This window comes from Aquarana catesbeiana, linkage group LG03 (genome assembly GCF_042186555.1).
Source record: "Aquarana catesbeiana isolate 2022-GZ linkage group LG03, ASM4218655v1, whole genome shotgun sequence".
In the NCBI taxonomy this organism is placed as follows: Eukaryota; Metazoa; Chordata; class Amphibia; order Anura; family Ranidae; genus Aquarana; species Aquarana catesbeiana.
The window spans coordinates 406,644,991-406,668,599 of record NC_133326.1 but is presented as its reverse complement, the minus strand read 5'-3'; the positions used below and the strand labels follow the sequence as shown (position 1 = coordinate 406,668,599).

The window sequence follows — 23,609 nt, the reverse complement described above, 5'->3', positions numbered from 1 at the left end:
CCCTCGAGAGCTGTGGCCAGCCCGAAGGACAGTCACAAAATGAAAAAAAGACAATCTTCTACTGCAAATTGCAGAAACCTTTGGTGAGCCTGGAAAAAAGGCGGCACATGAAGATATGCATCATTGAGGAATATGGACCTCGAAATCCACCTCTTGCAGAGAGGTCATCACTGAATGGACAGAGCCTGAAACAGAAGGATGTCCAGCGGCGGCTTGAGATCTTAAGATAGACCTCATGCCCCCATTTGGTTTTGTAATCACTACCGGTTGAGTATTTACAATAACAAGCCCATAACTTCTGCTCCAAGAGCCAATTCCTGGCCTAAGACTGACGACTCTGTGGCAGTGCCAGAAGGTCCCAAGAGACGTACTTAACCTACCGGGCTTCTGCTGGTTAAAGATGGAACAAACCACCTCAGAGACCGCCCTAAAATCCTCTGGCCTAAGATACTCTCAAAACACACCAGCCTTAGATGCCTCCCTCAATTAGGAGAGGAAAAATTTACAGCACCTGGTATTCCCGGGCAGTCTCTCATCCAAATACTAACCAGGCTTGATCCTGCTTAGGCTCTGATTAACAGCGATCAGGCATGTTCAGGGTGATGTGGCCACAGTCCATTGCAGCTCCGCTAAACTCTCCTAATGACATTTGAATGCGTCCAGAATCACTATAATGCAAAACACCACAGTGGCTCAGATACACCTGATGCAACTGGTCCATGAGGAGATGCGAACACTGCCAGATCACTGGACATGAGGACGGAGTACATGCTTCACCTGACCACCTCTCTTTTCTGGAGCCATTTAACTCATAACACAGGTAAATAAAGTAGCAACTAGATTTGCCAAAACCTTATACGGATTCCACCAAGAATGCAAGCCCAAAACCATGTTGGTCTACCACTATGCAACCACCTACGTTGGCAAACACGCATGCAAATATGTACAACTTATGGAGACACACATGTAAATATGCAGCTCTATGCAGACACGCCTGTAAATATGCAGTTCTATGTAGGAACACCTGTAAATATGCAGTTCTATGCAGACAAGCCTGTAAATATGCAAGTCTATGCAGACACGCATTAGAGCTGCACAATTAATCGTTAAAAAAATCATGATCTCGATTCAACCCCTCTGACGATCTCTGTTGCAGAGTTTGCCGATTCTTTCATATAACAAGTGGAGAGACTTATCTGCTCTCTCTGCTGTCAAAAGAAAACATTCGGGCAGTCTGCCAAGTTTTTCAAATGAAACTTAACTCTCTTCCTTCTTAGATCAAAGGGAAACTTCTCTGTGTAAAGAAAAAAATTCAGGCAGTCTGCCAAGTTTTTAGACAATGTGTAAATGCAGGAAGTTTAACGACTTAAAGTCTAAATCTTTTTCTGACACTTGTTTCTTAAGTTAAAATCAATATTTTTTGCTAGAAAATTACTTGGAACCCCAAACATTATATATATATTAGCAGAAACCCCAGGGAATAAAATGCCAATTGCTGGAATATTCTATATCACACTGTATTTGCCCAGAGGTCTTTCAAACGCAATTTTATGGGAAAAAATACACTTCAATGAATAAAAAAAAAAAAGAAACAGTAAAGTTAGCCCAATTTTTTTGTTTTAATGTGAAAGATGATGTTATGCCGCAAGAATCGTGATCTAAGCAAAAAAATTGTGATTCTCATTTTAGCCAGAATCGTGCAGCTCTAACACGCATGTAAATATGCAAGTCTATGCAGACACGCATGTAAATATGCAAGTCTATGCAGACACGCATTTAAATATGCAGATCTATGCAGACACACATTTAAATATGCAGATCTATGCAATCATGTAAACATGCAGTCTTATGCAAACACGCATGTAACTATGCAGTTCCTATGCAAACGGCATGTAATATGCAGTTCTTACGCCAACCCGCATGTAAATATGCAGTCTTTATGCAAACACGCATGTAAATATGCAGTGTTCATGCCAACACGCATGTAAATATGCAGTTGATATGCAAACACACAACAAAAATGTAGTTCTTATGCGAACACGCATGCAAATATGCAGCTCTTGTGCAAACATGCATGCAAATATGCCATTCTTATGCAAACACACATGCAAATATGCAGTTCTTATGCAACCACACATGCAAATATGCAGTTCTTATGCAACCATGCATGCAAATATGCAGTTCTTATGCCAACATGCATGTAAATATGCAGTTCCATGCCAACAGGCATGCAAATACACATGCAGTTCACATGTACTTATACAGGTATGCATGCAAAAAATGTCATATGCTGCTCTTATGTCAACACGCATGTAAATATGCAGTTCTATGACAAAACGCATGTAAATATGCAGTTGTTCTGCAAACACGCATGTAAATATACAGTTGATATGCAAACATACAAGCAAAAATGTAGTTCTTATGCAAACACGCATGCAAATATGCAGTTCTTATGCAAACATGCATGCAAATATGCTGTTCTTATGCAAACACGCATGCAAATATGCCGCTCTTATGTAAACATGCAGTTCTTATGTAATCATGCATGCAAATATGCAGTTCTTATGCCAACATGCATGTAAATATGCATTTCCATGCCAACAGGCATGTAAATATGCAAATACACATGCAGTTCATATGTACTTATACAGGTATGCATGCAAAAAATGTCATATGCTGCACCTGCCCAACTGTATTTGGTCCAATAATAGTTTTTGCAGGACTAATCAAACACATCCAATGCATCCTGAATGCAGGTTCTATGCCGCTTCAGTGCAACCTAAATGTAAGTCCGTACATATAAAATGCACACTACTCTGGAAACACAACTCCTTTAGGTGTATTGATATCTGTGCAGGGGTGTATAGAAAAACAGTTGTATAAGCACCCAGGATTAAGCAGTAAGTATATAAGTATACCTTTTTGTAGTATATAATGATGGTTTGTCTGGTCACGCAGCTCTCCCATAGAAAGTACTCACACTTCATTAGTATCCATGAGCTAAAGAGGCCTTGCCCACATGGTATCTCAAAAAATGACTGCCGTTTTACTTCCTGCTTATAAAGGAATAGGTCATACTGAGCGAAACTGTGCTCTCTAGTGGCTGGAGGAGAAACTGCAGCCTAACATTTCCTGAGAAGTAAATGACCAAACAGCACACTGCCCCTAGTGGCCACTGAGAGAAAGACCAGACAGTCAGATCGCTCTCTTTAGTTAGAGAACATAACCGGCTCTGTGATGTACGATGAAGAAATACGTGGTTTCTGGCCTCTTAATATTTCAACTTTATGGTAAAGCCCTTGTATTAAGACTGGGAATACCTTGTCCCAAGTTCACGCCTACCTGGCAACCCGTGATCCAATGCCAAGGTTGAAACAAGAAGGGGGATTATGTGACAGTAGGCCAATAAAAACTTCTGGTTGACTTCAGGAGAGGAAATGCTGTATACAGTTAGGTCCATATATATTTGGACACAGGCACAATTTTAGATTTTTTCAGGCATTTACGAAAACATATTCAAGCTATAGTTATATAATGGATATGGGCTAAAAGCGTACACTCACAGGTTTAACAGGCAACAGCCAACCTGCACATGCTCAGTTGAGTCTTTTATGCTGGAGAGAACAGTTACTTGTTCTCAGAGATAGCCAGGTCACATGATATTGACATCACACATGTGGATGTGTATACAGGCTGCAATGGAAATCTCCACCCACCTTAACTCTCAGCACTGGAGAAACTCTGCAGTTTATCATGTAATCGTGGTATACAGATCAGCAAAAAAGGTATATAGTGGCAGTATTTTAATGTAAAAAGATTTATAAGCTGTGGACACTGTGGAGGGGGGGGGGGGGGGGGTAGATGAACCATTTTCATATTACTGTGTTTAGTAACACTTTAAAGAATAACTAAAGGTAAACATGTTTAGTTTTGGGTAGAGTGGAGGGATTAGTACACCAGTCAGGTTTCTTTTTACAACTGTGTCCCTGTTTCTGAGGTTCGCATGTTTTATCCTGTTTACCATATTACCGAGAGTGAAAGTGAAAGAAATGCCCAAATTTTGGGTTGTCACCAGAACAGGAATATAGGGGAAATCTTTCAATCAATGTAGAACCTGATGACAACCAGGGATTCCCTCACTCCTCCTGTTTTGGCTATGACAAACAGATTATTATTATTATTCTACCCAAACAAAAAAAGTTTTGGGGAATCAGCAACCAGTATGAACGTCATCTTGCTAAGGTAGTAAAGCAGCGAGTCAATCGCTAGTGACAACAACCACTTTTTTCCAGAAGCGTTGAAGTGACCTAGGACAAAAAAAGGGCCTTGTAAGGGTGTTTCCTTTCCTTAGTCAGACTGTGTTCAAACACCTGATGATTTGGACTCATCTTGGGCTTTCAAAAAACTGATGTTAGTAGACATGCTACTGTAAACAGTGGCCGACTTCCAAACAAAGTGCCTCAAGCACATTCTGCTTAAATTAAGCTGTCAAAGATCATTATCAGAATTTTAACTCACCCCCTTTTTTTAATCACAGCCCAAACAGCTAAAAAAAGCACACGCTACAGTGCCTTGAAAAAGTATTCATACCCCTTGAAATTTTCTACATTTTGTCATGTTACAACCAAAAACTTGAATGTATTTTATGTAATAGACCAACACAAAGTGGCACATAATTGTGAAGTGGAAGAAAAATGATAAATGGTTTCAAATTTTTTTACAAATAAATGTGAAAAGTGTGGCGTGCATTTGTATTCAGCCCCCTGAGTCAATACTTTGTAGAACCACTTTTTGCTGCAATTACAGCTGCAAGTCTTTTTGGGGATGTCTCTACCAGCTTTGCACATCTAGAGAGAGTGACATTTTTGTCCATTCTTCTTTGCAAAATAGCTCAAGCTCTGTCAGATTGGATGGAGAGCGTCTGTGAACAGTAATTTTCAAGTCTTGCCACAGATTCTCAATTGGATTTAGTTCTGGACTTTGACTGGGCCATTCTAACACATGAATATGCTTTGATCTAAACCATTCCATTGTAGCTCTGGCTGTATGTTTAGGGTCGTTGTTCTGCTGGAAGGTGAACCTCCGCCCCAGTCTCAAGTTCTTTGCAAACTCTAACAGGTTTTCTTCTAAGATTGCCTTGTATTTGCCTCCATCCACTTCCCCATCAACTCTGACCAGCTTCCCTGATGAAGAAAAGCACGCCCACAACATGATGCTGCCACCACGTTTCATGGTGGGGATGGTGTGTTCTGGGTGATGCACAGTGTTCGTTTTCCAGCGCACATAGCATTTTGCTTTTAGACCAAAAAGTAAAATTTTGGTCTCATCTGACCAGAGCACCTTCTTCCACATGTTTGCAGTGTCCCCCACACATGCTTCTCGCAAATGGGACTTTTTATGGCTTTCTTTCAACAATGGCTTTCTTCTTTCCACTCCTTCATAAAGGCCAGATTTGTGGAGTGCACGGCTGATAGTTGTCCTGTGGATAGATTCTCCAACCTGAGCTGTGGATCTCTGCAGCTCCTCAGTTACCATGGGCCTCTTGGCTGTTTCTCTGATTAATACTCTCCTTGTCTGGCCTGTCAGTTTAGGTGGACGGACATGTTTTGGTAGATTTACAGTTGCACCATACTCTTTCCATTTTTGGATGATGGACTGAACAGTGCTCCGTGAGATGAAAACCATTTATCATTTTCCTTACACTACACAATTATGTGCCACTTTTTGTTAGTCTATCACATAAAATCCCAATAAAATTAATTTAGGTTTTTGGTTGTGACATGACCAAAATGTGGAAAATTTCAAGGGATAGGAATAGTTTTTCAAGGCACTGTACCTGCAAGGTTACACCTCCCCTATCTCGTGTCTTTTTGAACATATGTACAGCTTCCAAAAACAGAATTTCAATGTTATAATTTTAGTAAACAAATGCCATAAAGTGACAAATTGCAAATGCAAAACATACAGAAAAAATGTAGGAAACATTTTAGAGGAACTCATAGGTTTATGCAGCTCAGCAGATGTTCACAATTCTTAGGTATTTCAAAAAGATATCCCAAGTATCACAGTCATCAGATAAATATAAATATGTCCTACCTGAGAACCTCGTGTCCGACAAACTCAAATAACCGGCATATACTGTCACCAATTATGGTAGAGCGTAGGTGGCCCACATGCATTTCTTTGGCAATGTTTGGAGAAGAAAAATCAACAACAACCTGGAACAAAAAGAAATTATATTAGTGCTTGTTCACACTCAACAGCATGCCATCACGGTTGCGGCTCATTACCATAGACTTGAATGGAAGAAGTTGAAGTGCTTCAACACCTCTCAAACTCAACATGAGCCCTCAATTTTGAAGCGAAGCAACGCTACCACTTCATGTTTTGATAATGTGAACAGCACTGTGTGCGGTCCATAGTATCATTTGTATAGGCGTTTGCAAGACGTTAAAAATGCAGCTCAAACACCTGCTTTCAATGCCAGTGTGAACTTAGTTTGTTGGGAAAATTTCAACGAAAAAATCCAAGCATCAAAATTTTTCATAATTACTGTAAAAATCTTTCTTAAAGCATATCATCACCCCTAAAAACAAATTATTTGCATCTGGCCCTAGTCCCCTCTTTCTCCCACACTAGGATGACTATTTATTTCAGGGTTTTCAAACTTTTTTCGTGCTGTAGGGCAGCACTTCCTTGTTTCAGGTCTTGGCGAGAATGACATGTGCTCGACCCCACATGTGGGCAGATGGGCTGAAGGCCTTTGGCTGGCCTTCAGTTTTAGATCCACCAAGAAAATCAAATTCGGATCTCAAAGAGTTGCAGAGAAGTGAACAGGGGGGCCAGATGCCCCCTGCCCCTCCTGGGCTCTTTTTGCAGCACAACCATGATTCCTGACTTGTGATGACAACTCAAGTAGACCCTGAGCATCTGAACTACCTCTAGAGAAGGTAGCGATCTTTCTCCTGCCGACTGTGGATTAGGAGAAAAATAAAAAAGCAAGACACTGTCCTGATTTAAGTGAAAAACTAGAAACCACTTTAAGCAACAACAAAAAAAAATGGATGAGGATGCAACATCACCTTGTGATGCAAGACCAAGAATGTCTCTGTGCATGAAAGAGCCGTCAATACTGACACTCCGCTTTGTGAAGTGATAGAAACCAAAGAAAACACATTCTGAGATAAAAGGACCAACAGAATCCCCTGATTGGTTCAAAAAGTGGTCTCTGCAAGGACAGTCAAGACCAATTCAAGTCCCAAGGACACAAGAATGTCTTGACAGGTGGGACTGTCCAAGTTACATACTGTATGAGGTATGACAAAAAAGAAGTGAGAAACAAGGACCCCTGGAAAAAAAAGGATAGGGACGAAGCCTGACCCTTAACGGTACTTAAGGCAAAACTCCTTCCCTCTACTGATTGGAGAAAGAAAGAGAAACCCCCCACCCACATATTTCTGTGGGTACCACTTCCTGGCTTCACGCCAGTCAAAAAAAAAAAATTTCAAGTCCTGTAATCAAAGTTCCCGAAGCTGGCTTCCAGGAGCTCAACAGTGCTGAGATACAGGACTCAAGGCCATCAGGTCCCACTGGACTGGGAGTGTCCAAAGGAGTAACCCACGCAAGACCTGCTATGTCTATACCAAGCCCCCCTGGGCTAATTCGGACAACACTAATATCAGTGTTACAACCTTATGGATTCTTCGCAACAGATGTAGCAGAATCCTAAACAGGGAAAAAAGCGTCAAATAAGGGAGAACCAGACCTTAAGGTATTACCATTGCATGTACCACCATTGATCTCGTGGAGTGTGCCCTGATACCCTCTGGGATCTGCATGCCTCCTAACTTATAAGCCTGTTCAATGGCTTCTCTTAGCCATCTCGCTATGGTGCGTTTTGAGGCCTTGTGCCCTTCCTTAGCTCCAGAAAATAAAATAAATAAGGTATCCATCTTCCTAGGTGTTTTTGTTACCTCTATATAATGTAAGACGCATCTCCTGACATCTAAATTATGGAACTTTATTTCTTGTTCCTTAGAAGGGTTTGGACAAAATGATGGAAACGCAATTTCTTGGCCTCTGTGAAAATTTGAGGCCACTTTAGGCAGAAATCCCGGATCCATTTTAAAGATTATGCGGTCTGGGAAAATCTGACAAAAGGGGGGGTCTGATTGATAAGCCTCTATCTCACAGACCCTTTTGGCTGCAGTAATTGCTACCAAAAAGACTGCTTTAAGTGTCAGTATCTTCAGGCTGCAATTTCCTAGTGGTTCAAAGGGGTCTGCTGTCATAGTTTACAGCACTAATGACAGGTCCCACTTTGGAAAGACTGTACTTTGTATCAGTCTCTGTCTGCTCAAGGATTTAAAGAGTCTGATTATCCATGGATTGGATGCTAATCTTCTTTCCTGGTAAACCGAAAGTGCTGACACTTGACTCTTTAATGTACTAAGGCTAAGTCCTTTATCTACACCACTCTGTAGAAACTCTAGGACTGCCACTGAGCTTTGTGCTTTGAAGGTGTTCTCTGTGCACCATCTGTTAAAACACTTCCATACTCTCTGGTAGATGTTACGTGTCTCAACTTTCCTGCTTTTCAGCAGTGTATCTATTAAACGGCTTGAGGACCCTTTTGCTTTCAGTGGCTGCTCCTCAGATACCAGACAGCCAAGTTCCACTTTTTCACTTGGGGACAGTACACTGGGTCCTGGGAGAGTAGATCTTCCTGGATTGGTAGTAACCAGGGGGGCTCTACAGCGAGTTCTTTGAACATAGAGAACCATGGTCTCCTGGGCCAGTGAGGTGCTATGAGAATCAGTGCTGTGTTCTCTGTATGGAATTTTCTTATCACTGCTGGTAGTAGTACTGGTGGGGGAAAGGCATAACATTTGTTGAATGTCCACCTCTGTGCTAATGCATCTATCCTGAGCGCTCCATACTCTCTTTTCAGAGAGAAGAACGCTCAAACTTTTCTGCTTTCTTTCGAGGCAAATAAGTCTACCTGAGGTGTTCCCCATTTTTGAGTAATGTGTTCGAATACTTCCTGTTTTAGTACCCAATCGCCTTCTCTCGCTTTCTTCCTGCTGAGGAAATCTGCCACTTTGTTTAAATCCCCTTTTAAGTGGACTGCTGACAAAGAGTATGTTTTTCTCTCCCCAGTTCAAGATTTCCTCTGCTAAAGTCCACAGGGCTCTGCTTCTTGTTCTCCCGTTTGTTTATGTAGCCGATTACCGATGAATTGTCAGACCTGATCTGCAAATGATGGCCTCTCAACTCTCCCTGGAAGGATTGAAGTGCAAACCATGCTGCCTACAATTCCTTCCAAATGGATGATCTCATCCTCTCTTCCTTCTCCCAAGTCCCTTGTGTTATCTGGGAGCCTAAATGTGCTCCACACCCTACACCGCTTGCGTCTGTGGTTAGAATTCGGGAAATGGGTAGGATCCACAGCCATCCTTTGTTCACATTTTCTGCTCTCCTCCACCATCATAGGGTTCTTTTTACCCTGGCTGGTATTAGAACCCGTGTGTCCAAAGACTCCTGCTGATCCCATATTTTTAATAGGAACATCTGCAGTGGCCAAAAATGTAGGCCTGCCCATTGTACCGCTGGGATTGCAGAAGTTAGTAACCCCAGCATTGACATTATCTTTCTTATAGCACATGGTAGATTGGCCTGCATTGCTCTTACTTCCTTTTGAATTTTTTCTATCTTCTCCTTGGGTAGGAACACTCGTTTTTGAGCTGAGTCTATTATATATCTCAAGTACGTTATCTGATTTTTCTATATTTATCAACCAACCTAAATCTTCTAAGAATGTCTGTGTGTATTTGAGATTTTCTAGTAATCTCCCAGGAGATTCTGCAAAAAGGAGAAGGTCATCTAAATAGGCAATGATGGATATGCCTTTGACTTGCAATGGTGCCAGAGCTTCCGCCAAAATTTTTGTCAAAAAAAGGCCGAAGTGTAGAGCTCGAAAATGAAGGTGCATGGTTTCCTTTTTTGCTTCTATTGCTAACCTTAGAAATTTCTGACAACTGTGATGTATCAGGATGTGTAGGTATGCGTCTTTTAAGACTAGGGAAACCATATAACAGTTTGGAGGTAATACAGCCTTCACTGAGTATATGGAATCCATTCTGAATCTGTTGTAAGTTATGAATAAATGTAAGGGTTTGAGGTTGATTTGTTTGACCTTCCCCAAGGGTTTTTGTACTCTGAATATGTGGGAGTAGAAGCCCTGCCCTCTTTCATCCTTTGGTACCTTGGTGATTACTTCTTGTTTTCTGAGATCCTTTATGGCTCTCATTAACCCTCTGGCCTTTTCTTTGTTTTTTTGGAAGCTTGGTGGTGTAAAACTTGCTTGGGGGTGATCTTGAGAACTCTATATCAGTGTTTCTCAACTCCAGTCCTCAAGGCGCCCCAACAGGTCATGTTTTCAGGCTTCCCATTATTTTGCACAGGTAATTTGATCAGTTTCACTGCCTTAGTAATTACCCCAGCTGTTTCATCTGAGGGAAATCCTGAAAACGTGACCTGTTGAGGCGCCTTGAGGACTGGAGTTGAGAAACACTGCTCTATATGATACCCATCTCTTATTGTTCTCAAAATAAACCAATTGGAGGATATCTTTCCCCATTGTGGAAGGAAGGCCCCAGTCTTCCTTCCACTGTGACTAATTTGTCATTTTTTATTGCGGGTTTGCTCAGGAGGATGAAAAATCGCCCCTCCCTTGTCTTTCCCTCTCTGAACCCAAGGTCTTTTCTGGTTATCCGCCTTGGGTGCTGTAAAATGGGATCTTGTGTCCCCTCTTTGCCTCCTTTTATACTGCTGTGGCTGACTCCAGGTTACTTTGCGTTTCAGCGGAAACGCCTTCTTTTTATCCGCTGTACGGTCCAGCAAATTCTCCAACCCTGGCCCGAACAGCAAGTCCCCTGTAAATGGGATCCCAGAAAGTTTGGCTTTAGACATGCAGTCCCCCTGCCACATTTTTAGCCACAGGGCCCTTCTTGTAGAGTTGGCTAGTGCGGAGGATCTGGCTGCCATCCGTATCAGCTCTGCTATATACGCGATGCCTCACAGAAGTGTGGGAAAGGAAGATAGAATCTGCTCTTTTGCAGGTCCTTCCTCAATGTGTGCCTGAATTTGGGTCAACCAACTCTACATTTCTGGCCACCATAGCTGGCTTTAAGCTTCCCACTGTGGAGTCCCATTACTTTTTTAATAGAAAGTCCATCCTTTTATCCATTGCCTCAGATAAGACCCCCATATCCTCAAATGCCAAATTCGTGTGCCTCGAAATTTATGAGAAGGCTGCATCTAACTTTGGGGTTTTGTTCCATACTGATGATGGGTCATCTGTGAATGGAAACAGTCTCTTTAAGGCTTTAGAAAAAAATTGTTGTTTTTTCTGGTTCCTGCCATTTTTTAACTGCCTCTATTAAAACCTCATGAACAAGAAAATTCTTATTTTCATGTTCTCGTAAGCCCTCATACATCTGATCATGTAGGGATAGAGGTTTCTTTTCTGTTTGTATATCTAGCGTGGTATAAATGGCCCCCAAGAGATGGTTGACCTCTTCCAATGAGAGCTTGTATCGGGATGGCTTTCTGGAATCCCCTTCCAGAGCTTCACCCTCTGATTCTTGGGAGCCGGATGCTGCGCTGTCAGGCTCCTCTTCTGCCTCCCCTCTAGGGGCTACTGAAGGGCCTGCACTAGTGGAGGGTATTGCTTGTGTCTTTTGTAACGCTGCCTGTACTGGGGGAGGAGCAGTCTGAAGCTGCGGGATCTGAAACCCTTCAAAGAAGGTTTTAAAGGATTCAAAAGTACTGGTTAGCTCTTTAACAGATGCCGCTAGCTCACTCTGCTCCGTGGAATGTTCTTGTACTAATTTGCTAATACATTCTTTACACAATGCTTTCCCCCCCCCCAGGAGTCTCTAAGTATAGTTTTACAAGAAGGACACCTCTTTGAGCCGTGAGCTGGCCTGGTTTTGTCTGTTTTCTGAAAAGACACTAAAAAGAAACCCCACAGTATTAATACTTCAGTAACCCTCCCCTGCAAAACTGCAGGTGCGCAGCGTCTTCATGTGGGCTTGCCTCATCAGGGGCCCCATGAACCACACTCTGACACCAGAGGGACCTTTACCTACCCCCCTTTTCCATGTACTCCCTAAGGGGGGGGTGGGTTTAGGCCAGGGGAGTTCCACACTAGGTTCCCCTTACCTTTACATGGCTGGAGCTGGTCTCTGCTGGAGCAGTCTGGTCCCTTCCTCCTGCGTCCAACATAATGGTGTCACTGCTGTCTCTACAGCATGTGCGGCATCTCTCCAGCCCATGCCTGGCTCCTTTTCATAATTTGCGGCCAAAACCAGAAGCCGTGAACCCGAAAGTGCACGCCCCTTCCGCCAGACGTGACGTCAACGGCTCAGTGCAGTCCCAATACCCGGCGTGGGTTGCACTGCCAGTGCTACCACATGCTGCTGAGGATATGGGACTGCTGCCTGAGCCTCCCTGGCTCTCCTGGCTTGGTTCCAATGGTATCTCCCCTCTGGAGGAAACACAAATAACTGAGCAGCCAGCAGGGGAGGAGGAAATTTATAGAAGGCTGGTGCGGTGTTTCCTACAGAGAGGAGGAGCCAAGATCTCTCAGTTGCTGTCCTGAAAGACGATTAGGGGAAAACCATCAGTTTTTAAAACTTTTTTTGCACTGATACATGTCCCCTGGGGCAGGACCCGGGTCCCCAAACACTTTTTATGACAATAACTTGCATATAAGCCTTTAAAATGAGCACTTTTGATTATTCATGTTCGTGTCCCATAGACTTTAACTGATTTTTTTGCCTGTTCGCATGTTCTGGTGCGGACCAAACGGGGGGGGGATGGGGGGCAGGGGTTGTTCGGCTCATCCCTACTTGCCAGATATTCCTGCAGCTCCTTTAAAGTTGCTGTGGGCCTCTTGGCAGCCTCCCTGACCAGCTTTCTTCTAGTCTTTTCATCAATTTTGGAGGGACGTCCGGTTCTTGGAAACGTCACTGTTGTGCCACATTTTCTCCAGTTGATGACTGATTTCACTGTGTTCCATGGTATATCGAATGCGTTGGAAACTCTCTTGTACCCTTCTCCTGACCGATACCTTTTAACAATGAGATCGTTCTGATGCTTTGGAAGCTCTCTGCGGACCATGGCTTTTGCTGAAGGATGCGACTAACAAAATGTCAGGAATGACCTACTAGAACAGCTGAACTTCATTTGGGGTTAATCAAGAGGCACTTTAAATGATGGCAGGTGTGTACTGACTCCTATTTAACATGAGATTGAATGCAATTGCTTAGTTCTGAACACAGCTACATCCCCAGTTATAAGGTGTGCACACTTTTGCAACCACATTATTTCAGTTTTTTATTTTTACTTCACCCCCCCTAAAATATTTGTTTTTCAACAGAGTTGTACAGTTTATAAGTCACATTAAAGGTGGAAAAAGTTCTGAAATTTTTTATCTTTGTCTCATTTTTTTTTACATCACAGAAACCTGAGATTTTAACAGGGGTGTGTAGACTTTTCATATCCACTGTATGTAAGGGTCTCCTCTGACCCTTGAAGAAATAGAAATTGCTGTCTCCCAAACATAAAACAAAGCTCCGGGCACAGACGGACTTCTGATCGAAGTATATAAACACAACGGTCAGGTCCTTTTGCCAGAGCTCTTAAAAGTATTTGAAGAAGCTTTTCAAAGGCTTTTCAAAAAGTGTTAAATCTCCCAGACTCTATGAAAAAGGCTATGAAAATTTCACTCTCTAGATGTGCAAAGCTGGTAGAGACATACCCAAAAAGACTTGCAGCTGTAATTGCAGCAAAAAGTGGTTCTACAAAGTATCGACTGAGAGGGGCTGAATACAAATGCACGCCTCACTTTTCACATACAGGTATTTATTTGTAAAACATTTTGAAAACCATTTATCATTTTCCTTCCACTTCAAAATTATGTGCCACTTTGTGTTGGTCTACCACATAAAATCCCAATAAAATACATTTACATGTTTAGTTGTAACATGACAAAATGTTGAAAATTTCAAGGGGTATGAATACTTTTTCAAGGCACTGTACCATTACTGGGATAAGGCTTAAATGTGGCCTCTTTACTGTTGGTGAGTAGCTTGTACTATACTATATTTCAGCAGACGCTGAATAAGGTAGTCTTTTAGTCCATTCATTACAAGGTTGTTACTTCTCATTTTTCTAATATGAAATGCAATAATGGTTAATTATAAATAGTAATATACAGTGAGTCTCCACCTGGTTGGAATGTACGTTTTAAATGCTATTAGCCAAGTAACTTTGTGTGTATAGGAGTCTATTTTCAAAAAATATTTTTTTATGTTATCACATAAGCCAGTGCCTTCTTGTTTTATACTTGTGGGTAACAACAAAAGCCTATGTGGGGTACCCATATTCCTTCCAACAAATTGCTACCTCCATGACTTACAGTAAGTGCAGAGGGCTCCTTTACCTTCTCAATTGGACAAAGGGCACACACTTATATGGGAGAAAAATGAAAAAAAGGCAATAGGCACTACGCAGACTGCACAGAAAATATTTTGTTTAAGTGACGATACAGGCTTGTATACGCACTAAAAAATTCTCGTAGTAAGGCGGCCACCAAGGGTAAGTAAAGGTGTAGTTGACACATCCCCTTTACAGCTATCTGACACACTGTTTACTTTTATAACATTTTATTTCTATACACATTTCCCAAACAAAGTGTTCAGGAACAAATGTCAGGCATCAGGAATTTGTACCAACGTCTCCCTTGTGACATCTGTGTTTAGTATTCCTACATTAAACAAATCTATCACTGTTTAAAAAATTTGAGATATGCTGTACTGGTTTAAAGTGGAGCTCCGCTTGTCTGCCTCTTTCCACTGCCACATTTGGCACCTTTCAAAGGGAAGGGGGAGCGAGTACCTGGTTTTGACAGGTACCCACTTCCGGGTGAGTTTGCCGCCGCAAACTCAGACAAAAGTTTGGTCCCGCTCTTCCTTCCCCTGCCGCCGGGCTATTCACAAAGTGCAGAGCACTTCGTGCATGCGCAGTAGGGAACCAGCTGTGAAACCGCAAGGCTTTACTGCTGGATTTCCTTAGCCGAGATGGTGGCGGCGACAGCACCAAAGAGCCGATTGAAGAAACCAGCACGGGTGAGGACACCGCTGGATTCGTGGACAGGTAAGTGTCCTGATATTAAAAGTCAGGAGCTGCAGTAGTTATAGCTGCTGACTTTTAATTTTTTCTGAAGGAGCCTGTAGCTCCACTTTAATTTTACCTTTTTCTTTTCTTCAACTGAAGGCGGTTGAACCCCATTTACCAGCAATTTGGAAAGTTGCTTGGATACAAAATCTTTTCGTAAATGAATATTTATGAATCCTGTTAAAAATAAAAAAGAATCATGTCAACAAAGAATAAAAATTAAAAATTAAACCCTAAGGCTAGGTTCGCATACGTGAGGGTGTGGGAGTGCGTGTAAATCACACACGTTCCTGCGCCTGCATGCAGCCAAACGAAAAAATGCGCTGCTTTAAGAAAACGCACAAGGGTGCCATTAACTCTTAATGGCACCCCCACATACTGAAAAATGCAGTGTGGTTTCCCACATGTGAAAACACATAGTGCTTTTGCTCCCATGTGTCCGCGCCCATTCAAGGACCTTTTTCTTGTAGGAAACGTAGGTACAGCAGCCTATTCGAATAAATGAGTTACTGTCCCACACAAACGCAGCATGCAGAACCACTTGAATGTGAACCTAGCTTTAATGGATTAAATCCAAATAAAGTAGCTCAAATACACGCTGGAAAGTTTATGTACAGAATATACCTCCCTCTCCCCAACTCTAGGACTAATGACCCTAGTGAAGATAAAACATTTCTACTGGGTCAACCAAACAACTACCCGAGACAGTAGTCCCCCTTCCTTCAGGCCCTCAGTCTATACTTTTGTTAAAAGGAGAAGTAGGGCCAAAGCTCTGTTGGCCCTACTTCTCCTGTGGGTCACAGGAGTGCAGTAAGTTATGCACCCATTTGACCCATATTCAGTCGGCAGCAGGCTAAAATCTGCTGTTGGCTGACGTCACTCAGCCGATCCAGGCTCTGGAGGTATCGCAACTTTAATGTCGGGATCCACCCAGATGCCTGGCCGACTGTTTGCTCAGCCTCTCAGCGTGCTGCTGAGAGCCTGAGCCAGCCTCCCCCCCCCCCCCCCCCCTGCACAGCCCTGTTCTCCACTGAGCACTGGAGAGGAAGAGCAGAAAGCAGGTGATCGACAGTCACCAGCTCTCTGAAGACCAAGAACTGAGCAAGTGTTGATTGCTCAGTTCTCGGTCTTAGAGGTGGTAGGAGACAGTTGCAGCATCCCATCTAGGTGAGTATAAAGTAATAAAAGTCAGTGCTAGGGATCTCAATAACTAGGCAACTAACATCAACAATTGAAATAAAAAACCCAAAAGAATGTTCAACGTGAAAATGTAGCACCAAATAATCAATATTTATACAAATGGTGTGCACAAAGTCACTTTCAAATTCAGCTTCAGTGTATTTCCTTCTTCACCATAACATGCATCAAATGAACATCCATAAAACTTCAAACACCTATCAAAGTGAAAACTCACCAAAATCAGGGGTCCCTGAGGACGTGCACTTGCATGAAACGCATTGGTTGGAGCTTTAATGGGTGATTGAATTTTTATGGATCGTCATTTGATACACACGTTATGGTGAAGAAGCAAATGCATTTGAAAGAGACTTTTTGTATAATATTTGTATAAATATTTATTTTTTTTTGGCACTACATTTCCACCTTGAAACTAGGCGAGTATGTACGTTTATTACTATGAATTTCCATACTTCTCTTTTAAATGTGTATATTTGGAGTTCAAGGCCTTAAGCTGGGTAACACACGTACCAAAGGTTGGCCAGTTCAGAAGGAACTAACAACCATCTTCTGTAGAATGGTCAAGCAGGAAAACCAGGATTCGATCAGCGCTTGCAGCCAATTTGACCTCCCTCCAAGTTGCTTGACCACTTCTCACCTGTAGGACATCCTATATTGAGTTAAAGCTGCAGGCATCATCCTAGTATCAACATTTTTTTAGGAGGAGATTCTCTTTAATGTAGAAGTGATTCAAGTGGCCATACAGCCTTTTCGAGGCTCTCTTGGCCAATCAGGGAACCCGGTAACGATGCTTCCGCTTCAGTTGAAATTTAGCTAGCAAATCCTTTGCTGGGGTATATGTAAATTCTGAAGAAAAGGTTGACATTTATGTCCAGTTTTCAGTATGCCAGTTTGTGCATTTAGATTTTTGTAGGGGTTCATTGTTTATATTTTTCATGGTGTTTAATTATAATTTACCTGGACCAAATTTGGCTATATTGGCTCCCTATATCTTTGTTTATGTGTGCAATTCCTCCATCTCTGTTAAACTACTGATATGTGTCGGGTGCACCCGTATGACTTTTGGGCATGTCAGATGCTTGGTCCTGCGCTGCACTCTTCCATCCACTGGCCCCATATATTATTACCGTGTCCTGTGGTGTACGAGCCAGCAGGCGGAACCACAGTGTGAAGCATCGGACCAAACATCTGACACAATCCCTTCGGAAGGATCACATTTTGAGTCACAATATGTATGCACAATAAATGAAAGCAATCCAGAGAAAAATTAGGAATGAGTTTGTCCTCACTAATGGGCTTACCAGAAATATATTAATCATGGTTACTTTCGATTTGCCTACCTGGACCAGCTATATCAGTCTTCTCAATCAAGTCATTGGCAGAAAGGTTGTTAACAATTTTTTCTGCTGTTTCACGAGGGTTCACTTTTTGATTTCTTGCTTTCAAAATCTAAAACAAAATGTATAAAAGGATACAGAAGTAAAGATTACTGTATGTATGAGAGAAAGAGAGAGAGAGAGAGAATGAGAATACACACACACACACAGTGAGGGAAAAACGATTTGATCCCCTGCTGATTTTGTACATTTGCCCAATGATCAGTCTATTACTTGTATTTTTATGGTAGGTTTATTTTAACAGTGAGAGACATAATAACAAATAATCCAGCAGAAAAACGCATTTCAAAAAAGTTATAAATTGATTTGCATTTTAATGAGTGAAATAAGTATTTGATCCCCTATCAAATCAGCAAGATTTCTGGCTCCCAGTTGTCTCCTATACAGGTAACAAGCTGAGATTAGGAGCACTCCCTTTAACCTCTGTGCATACACTCCAACTCTAGAAGAATGAATATCAGGCATATTCAAGGACACAGGCCCACCTAGTGGCTATACATCTGCAAAATATTGAAAAAGTTCAGGAGAGGCAACAAACAAATGTCAGTAAGAAGACAGAGTATCCAGAGAGGGAGCAGACAGCCGCATCCTTGTAACACCACTGGTGGCCAAAGGTGCCACAGAAAAGTTGTTGTGATGTGAGATATGAAACAAACTCCCTGTCCATCGATACCATACCATGTGGTCTTAACAGTTTTAGCTTCTCCAGAGGCAGAAAGTATTTTACCACCTTGGTGTTTATGATTAGGCCCAAACACTCTAGATATTGTGTCAGAGCTAGGAAGGATTTTGGGGTAATTTAATGGCTACCCAATGATCTGTAGCGAATGCAGTTCAATTTGTGTTGCAGGTCCCGGGCCAATAGGGCTTTAACAATCAGATTGTTGAAGTAGGCAGCACCTCTAGGACATGGAATAAAACGTTGGTGAAAAACCTTGGGGATGTCAACCCAATAGAAAGGTAAAGCCACAAACTGGCTGCTCCTTCAGTGTGAAAAATAGATAATACTGATGCAGAGGGACCATGGGATAGGGACATGGAAATATGTCCACCGAGACCACAACTTCTGCTTGTGCCAGACAGGCCAATATCTATTGGGCAGAATCCACCTGAAATTTTTGGATACAGATGAAGGCATCGAGGGCTTTGGGATCCATAATGGAGTAAACTGACGTCTTCATTCATACTGTGAACAGGTTTAAAACATGGAAATTCAAGTGGTCCACCATGCTAGCTCAGCATCGACACCACCAATGAAAATGGGATAACGGGTTACATCCTGTGTCTGTGCAAACGCATCTGCTTGGCTGCTCTGTCAGGTATTGGGTTTCTCAAGTTTGAGAGTTAGGTTGTAATTCCTCTAAACTAAGAGGGGGAAGGTGCAGTAAAACCATGTGCAGCAGCTGAATCTCACAGGGATGCAAGTAAGACCAAATCTTCTAAAAAGGAAAATTCAGAAGGGTAGGATCACTTCTGGAACCCTTATGACTAGGAAGGCCATCCAAAGTCTGGTATAACAGAGGCAAGGAGACCAGAAAAAGGTTCTATAGGCATATCATAGTGAGTCAGGCAGATTGTGAATTCACTTTCTGCTATCAGACATGTCAGAATTAAGGAACAGTCCAGAGAAGATCACATGTGCTATACATTTTTACTTATCCATCATGCCATACCATCAGGGAGGTGTGTGATTGGCCCCAAATGTATTCTGCAGCAGGACAATGACCCCAAGCACACAGCCAATGTCATTAAGAACGAATTCAGCGTAAAGAACAAGGAGTCCTGGAAGTGATGGTTTGGGTCCAACAGAGCCCTGATCTCAACATCAAGTCTGCCTGAGATTACATGAACAGATAGAAGGAATTGAGGCAGCATACATCCACAGAAGATCTGTGGTTAGTTCGCCAGGATGTTTGGAACAACCTACCTGCTGAGTTCCTTTGTGCAAGTGTACCTAGAAGGATTGATGGTGCTTTGAGGGCAAAAGGGTGGTCAATACCAAATATTGATTCAATTTTCTCTTCTGTTCATTTACTTTCCATTTTGTTAATTGATAAAAAAAAAAAAAAAAAAAAAAACTATTCACATTTCAATTTCTGAAAATATACTTAATTTACAGCATTTTTCACACTTGCCTAAAACTTTTGCTCAGTACTGTATGTCCCATATGATCACTAGCTGGGCACACAGCAGAAAATAAACCGTGAGGTGTACTTTTGGTATTTTGAAGTGCCATTTTCAACATTTAAATATACAGTTTCACAGTTGTTTGAAACAGAACCTGAGGTGGATGAACATCAAAAACAACCTACATAGGTCACCAATTCCAGATCTTGAGCTATACAGACAGACATCCAAAATGTGTATAATTATATATAATCATGTTAATAATTGTACTTGGATACTTCCACCTTCCAAGCTACACTTGGTTGTCTGGTCTTTTGCTGCATACCTCTGTTCTGACTGTCCTGACCTGATCAGCTGGTACTAGCCACACTGCTGACCATTAAGAATGAGCTTAGGCGTGTTCGCAAACAGCACGTGCAGAGCCCGCCAGGAAGTCGGCACTGCTAAGCACTAATCACAAGCAGTGAGACATTGTCTTGATGCGCGGCTAGAGGAAATGTCTCACAGCTTGTGATTAGCGCTTCCCATTACCGACTTCCTGGCGGGCTCTGCATGTGCTGTTTGCAAACACGCCTAAGCTCATCCTTACTGACCATTGTTATCCCTTCTACACAGTGTTGATGGTTCCTCATTCTCAGGTTCGATGTCACTGCTGACATAAGGTACTGCACTCATTTGTTCTGTCTGGCTGCCAGGCTAAGCTTTTCAAACTGAGAGCCCCTTATCCCCAGAATCACTATCACACTTGATAGCAGGTATGGTGCCAAATGACTGTCTGCTTGTTGTCCCTTGCCCTCTGAACTGTCTGTTCTTCATCATCTAACAGAGCTGGAGAACCTCTGGGTTAGTGTTGTTGATCGTCCCCTAGGCAGCCATTCATCTCCAGATTCCTCCCCACCAAAATGGTGTACGCTTGCTCTTCCATGTACAGCTGCTTTGTCCTAATGAAACGGCAAGAAGGAGTTAATTAAATGGATAAGTTAAAAAGCCACTTTTTTTTTTTTTTTTTTTTTTAGGAAAGGGTAAATAATTAACAAGCTGTTAATAAGAAAAACCCCAAGCAAACGGAGATGAACAATGTAAATAGGGCTTATACAGTGTCAACTACTGAACTGAATATGCTAAACAATGTAAAAAATGCTAAATGGGGAATAAAAGTGGTTAAAGCGGAGGTCCGTCCACCACTGCAAAAATTAAAAGCCAGCAGCTACACATATTGCAGCTGCTGGCTTTTAATAATAGGACACTTACTTACATGTCGGCACCACAGCTGATGTTTCCATCAGCTGTCGGGTGCTGCCGCCGTCACTGCGGGTAAGGGAGCCTGGCAGTGTACCCTTACGGCTTCAAGCCGGGAACCCTACTGCACATGTGTGAGGCTCCACTCCTCTCTCCTACTGGCCCGGCAGCAGGGGAAGGAAGAGGGAGCCCCAGCGATGACGTCAAAGGCCACGGCCCGGACTCGGTATCAGAATACCTGTGAAAGACAGGTATACCCCCCCCCCCCCCCCCCCAAAAAAAGGTGCCAAATGTGGCAGGGAGGGGGGGGAGCAGGCAAATGAGCGGAAGTTCCACTTTTGGGTGGAACTCCGCTTTAATTAGTGGTTGAGGAGCATAAAGTAAGGTTTTGTGCACTGACTTCTATACATCTACAGCTCTCTCGCATACAGATCACTGTCTGTGGGGGAGCTGAGGTGAACAGAACAAAGGGTACATAGAATGATCCCTGTGATTGGTTTTCACCGTGATCATTCAGTGAAGATGCATTTTGATTGGTTCCCGATAGCAGGATCAGGAGCTTCTCTTTCACATGGAGGTGCGCACAGGATCATACAGGAGAGGCGAGAACGTACAGGCAGTCTCCTGGACGGAGAGATGCCTTGTGTACTATGAAGGAATGTTTTTGGGTCTAACACACACAAAGTAGGGAACTAATTAAAGTGGTTGCAAATCTCTGACATAAAATATGAACAAAGCATATCCCACTATGGTATGTGCTTGTCTCTATCCAGAGCACTTTCATTTCTGTCAACTGCCTGCTTCCTCTGCTATCAGCATGAGTCACTTGTGACAAGTTTTCCTGACATCTAGGGAGGTAAAAAGGTGACAGGGGAGGAAGCTCTATAAAACACAGCCTGTGATTGGCAGCCTCGGCTTTGTTCCTAAGTAAAGGGAACGTGTCCCTCCCTTGCAACCAGTCCTCACTGAGCTATAAAGAGTGTAAATTCAGCTCCCTGCCCCCTCCTTTCTGAAAGCACATAAAAGGTATATAAATACTTTGAATGGTTATAGAGAAGAGAAGTCTGCAGATAAGCAGATACAATTTATGTAGGAGGATTTGTTTCTTCTCTGTGTATCACCTGAGGCCAGTCACTTCACTGGGTATATGTAAGGGTTTGAACCCACTTTAAATAGTTCAGGGTTTTATCTAGTTTAGGGAGTGTCAGTTGGTGGCAGTGTACATGACAGTTGGTAGCAGTATTATGGCCCGTACGTACACACGATCCGAAAATCGGACGACAGATCGTCCAACTTCTTTCACTTAATAGTCGCAAGTAGAAATTGAATAGGTTACTAAAGTCACGAAAATTCTCGCACGTCAGACAAAAAAAAAAAAAAATACGGAAGTGATGTCATGTGTTGTAATGTATTTGTATTGCATTTTCGGACGACAACTGTACTGACTAAACGAAAATCATAAGATCTGGTATCGTACAAGGAAAATTTTCGTGCTTGTCCGATCAAATAGCAGATGAATTGCCGTGATCAGCTCTCGAAAGCTATGTACTAACGATCTGATTATCGTACGATCGAGTAGAAAAGTGGTATTTTTCATCCGATCCTGTGTATGGACCATTAGTGTCAGGGTGTTTTAGGTAAGACACAAAAAAGGTTTTACAGCCCTGGCCAAAAGTTTGGAGAATGACACAAATATTCATTTTCACAAAGTCTGCTGTATCAGTTTTTATGATGGCAATTTGCATATACTCCAGAATTTTATGAAGAGTGGTCATATGAATTGCAATTGATTGCAAAGTTCCTCTTCGCCATGAAAATGAACTTAATCTAAAAAGAAAAACATTGTCACTGCATTTCAGCCCTGCCACAAAAGGACCAGCTGAAACGTCAGTGATCCTCTCCTTAATACAGGTGTCAGTGTTGATGAGAACAAGGCTTGAAATCACTCTGTAATGATGATTGAGTTACAACAACAAACTTGAAGCTTTAAAAGTTGGGTGGTGCTTGAAATCGTTGTTCTATCTCTATTACCATGGTTACCTTCAAGGAAAAAGGTGCAGTCATCATTGCTTTGCACAAAAAAGGGATTCACTGGCAAGGATATTGCTGCTACTAAAATTGCACCTAAATCAACCATTTATTGGATCAAGAACTTCAAGGAGAGAGGTTCAATTGTTGTGAAGAAGGCTTCAGGGCACCCAAGAAAGTCCAGCAAGTGCCAGGACCATCTCCTACAGTTTATTCAGCTGTGAGATTGGGGCACCACCAGTGCAACGCTTGCTCAGGAATGGCAGCAGGCAAGTGTGAGTGCATCTGCATGCACAGTGAGGCAAAGACTTTTGGAGCATGGCCTGGCGTCAAGAAGGGCAGAAAGAAGCCACTTATCTTCAGGTAAAACATCAAGGA

At 42.4% G+C, this 23,609-nt stretch overlaps 1 protein-coding gene across 1 annotated transcript in view; it reads right to left on the bottom strand.

Moving 5' to 3' along the window:
• The window catches only part of RARS1 (arginyl-tRNA synthetase 1), a 217,756-nt gene that overhangs the window by 156,926 nt on the left and 37,221 nt on the right, over positions 1–23,609 (bottom strand). The window contains exons 4-6 of the mRNA XM_073620712.1: positions 17,781–17,889; positions 15,320–15,420; positions 6,097–6,218 (exon numbers count right to left, since the gene is read on the bottom strand). Of these exons, the coding sequence (XP_073476813.1) occupies positions 6,097–6,218; positions 15,320–15,420; positions 17,781–17,889 (332 nt within the window). The remainder of the gene's footprint in view (positions 1–6,096; positions 6,219–15,319; positions 15,421–17,780; positions 17,890–23,609) is intronic.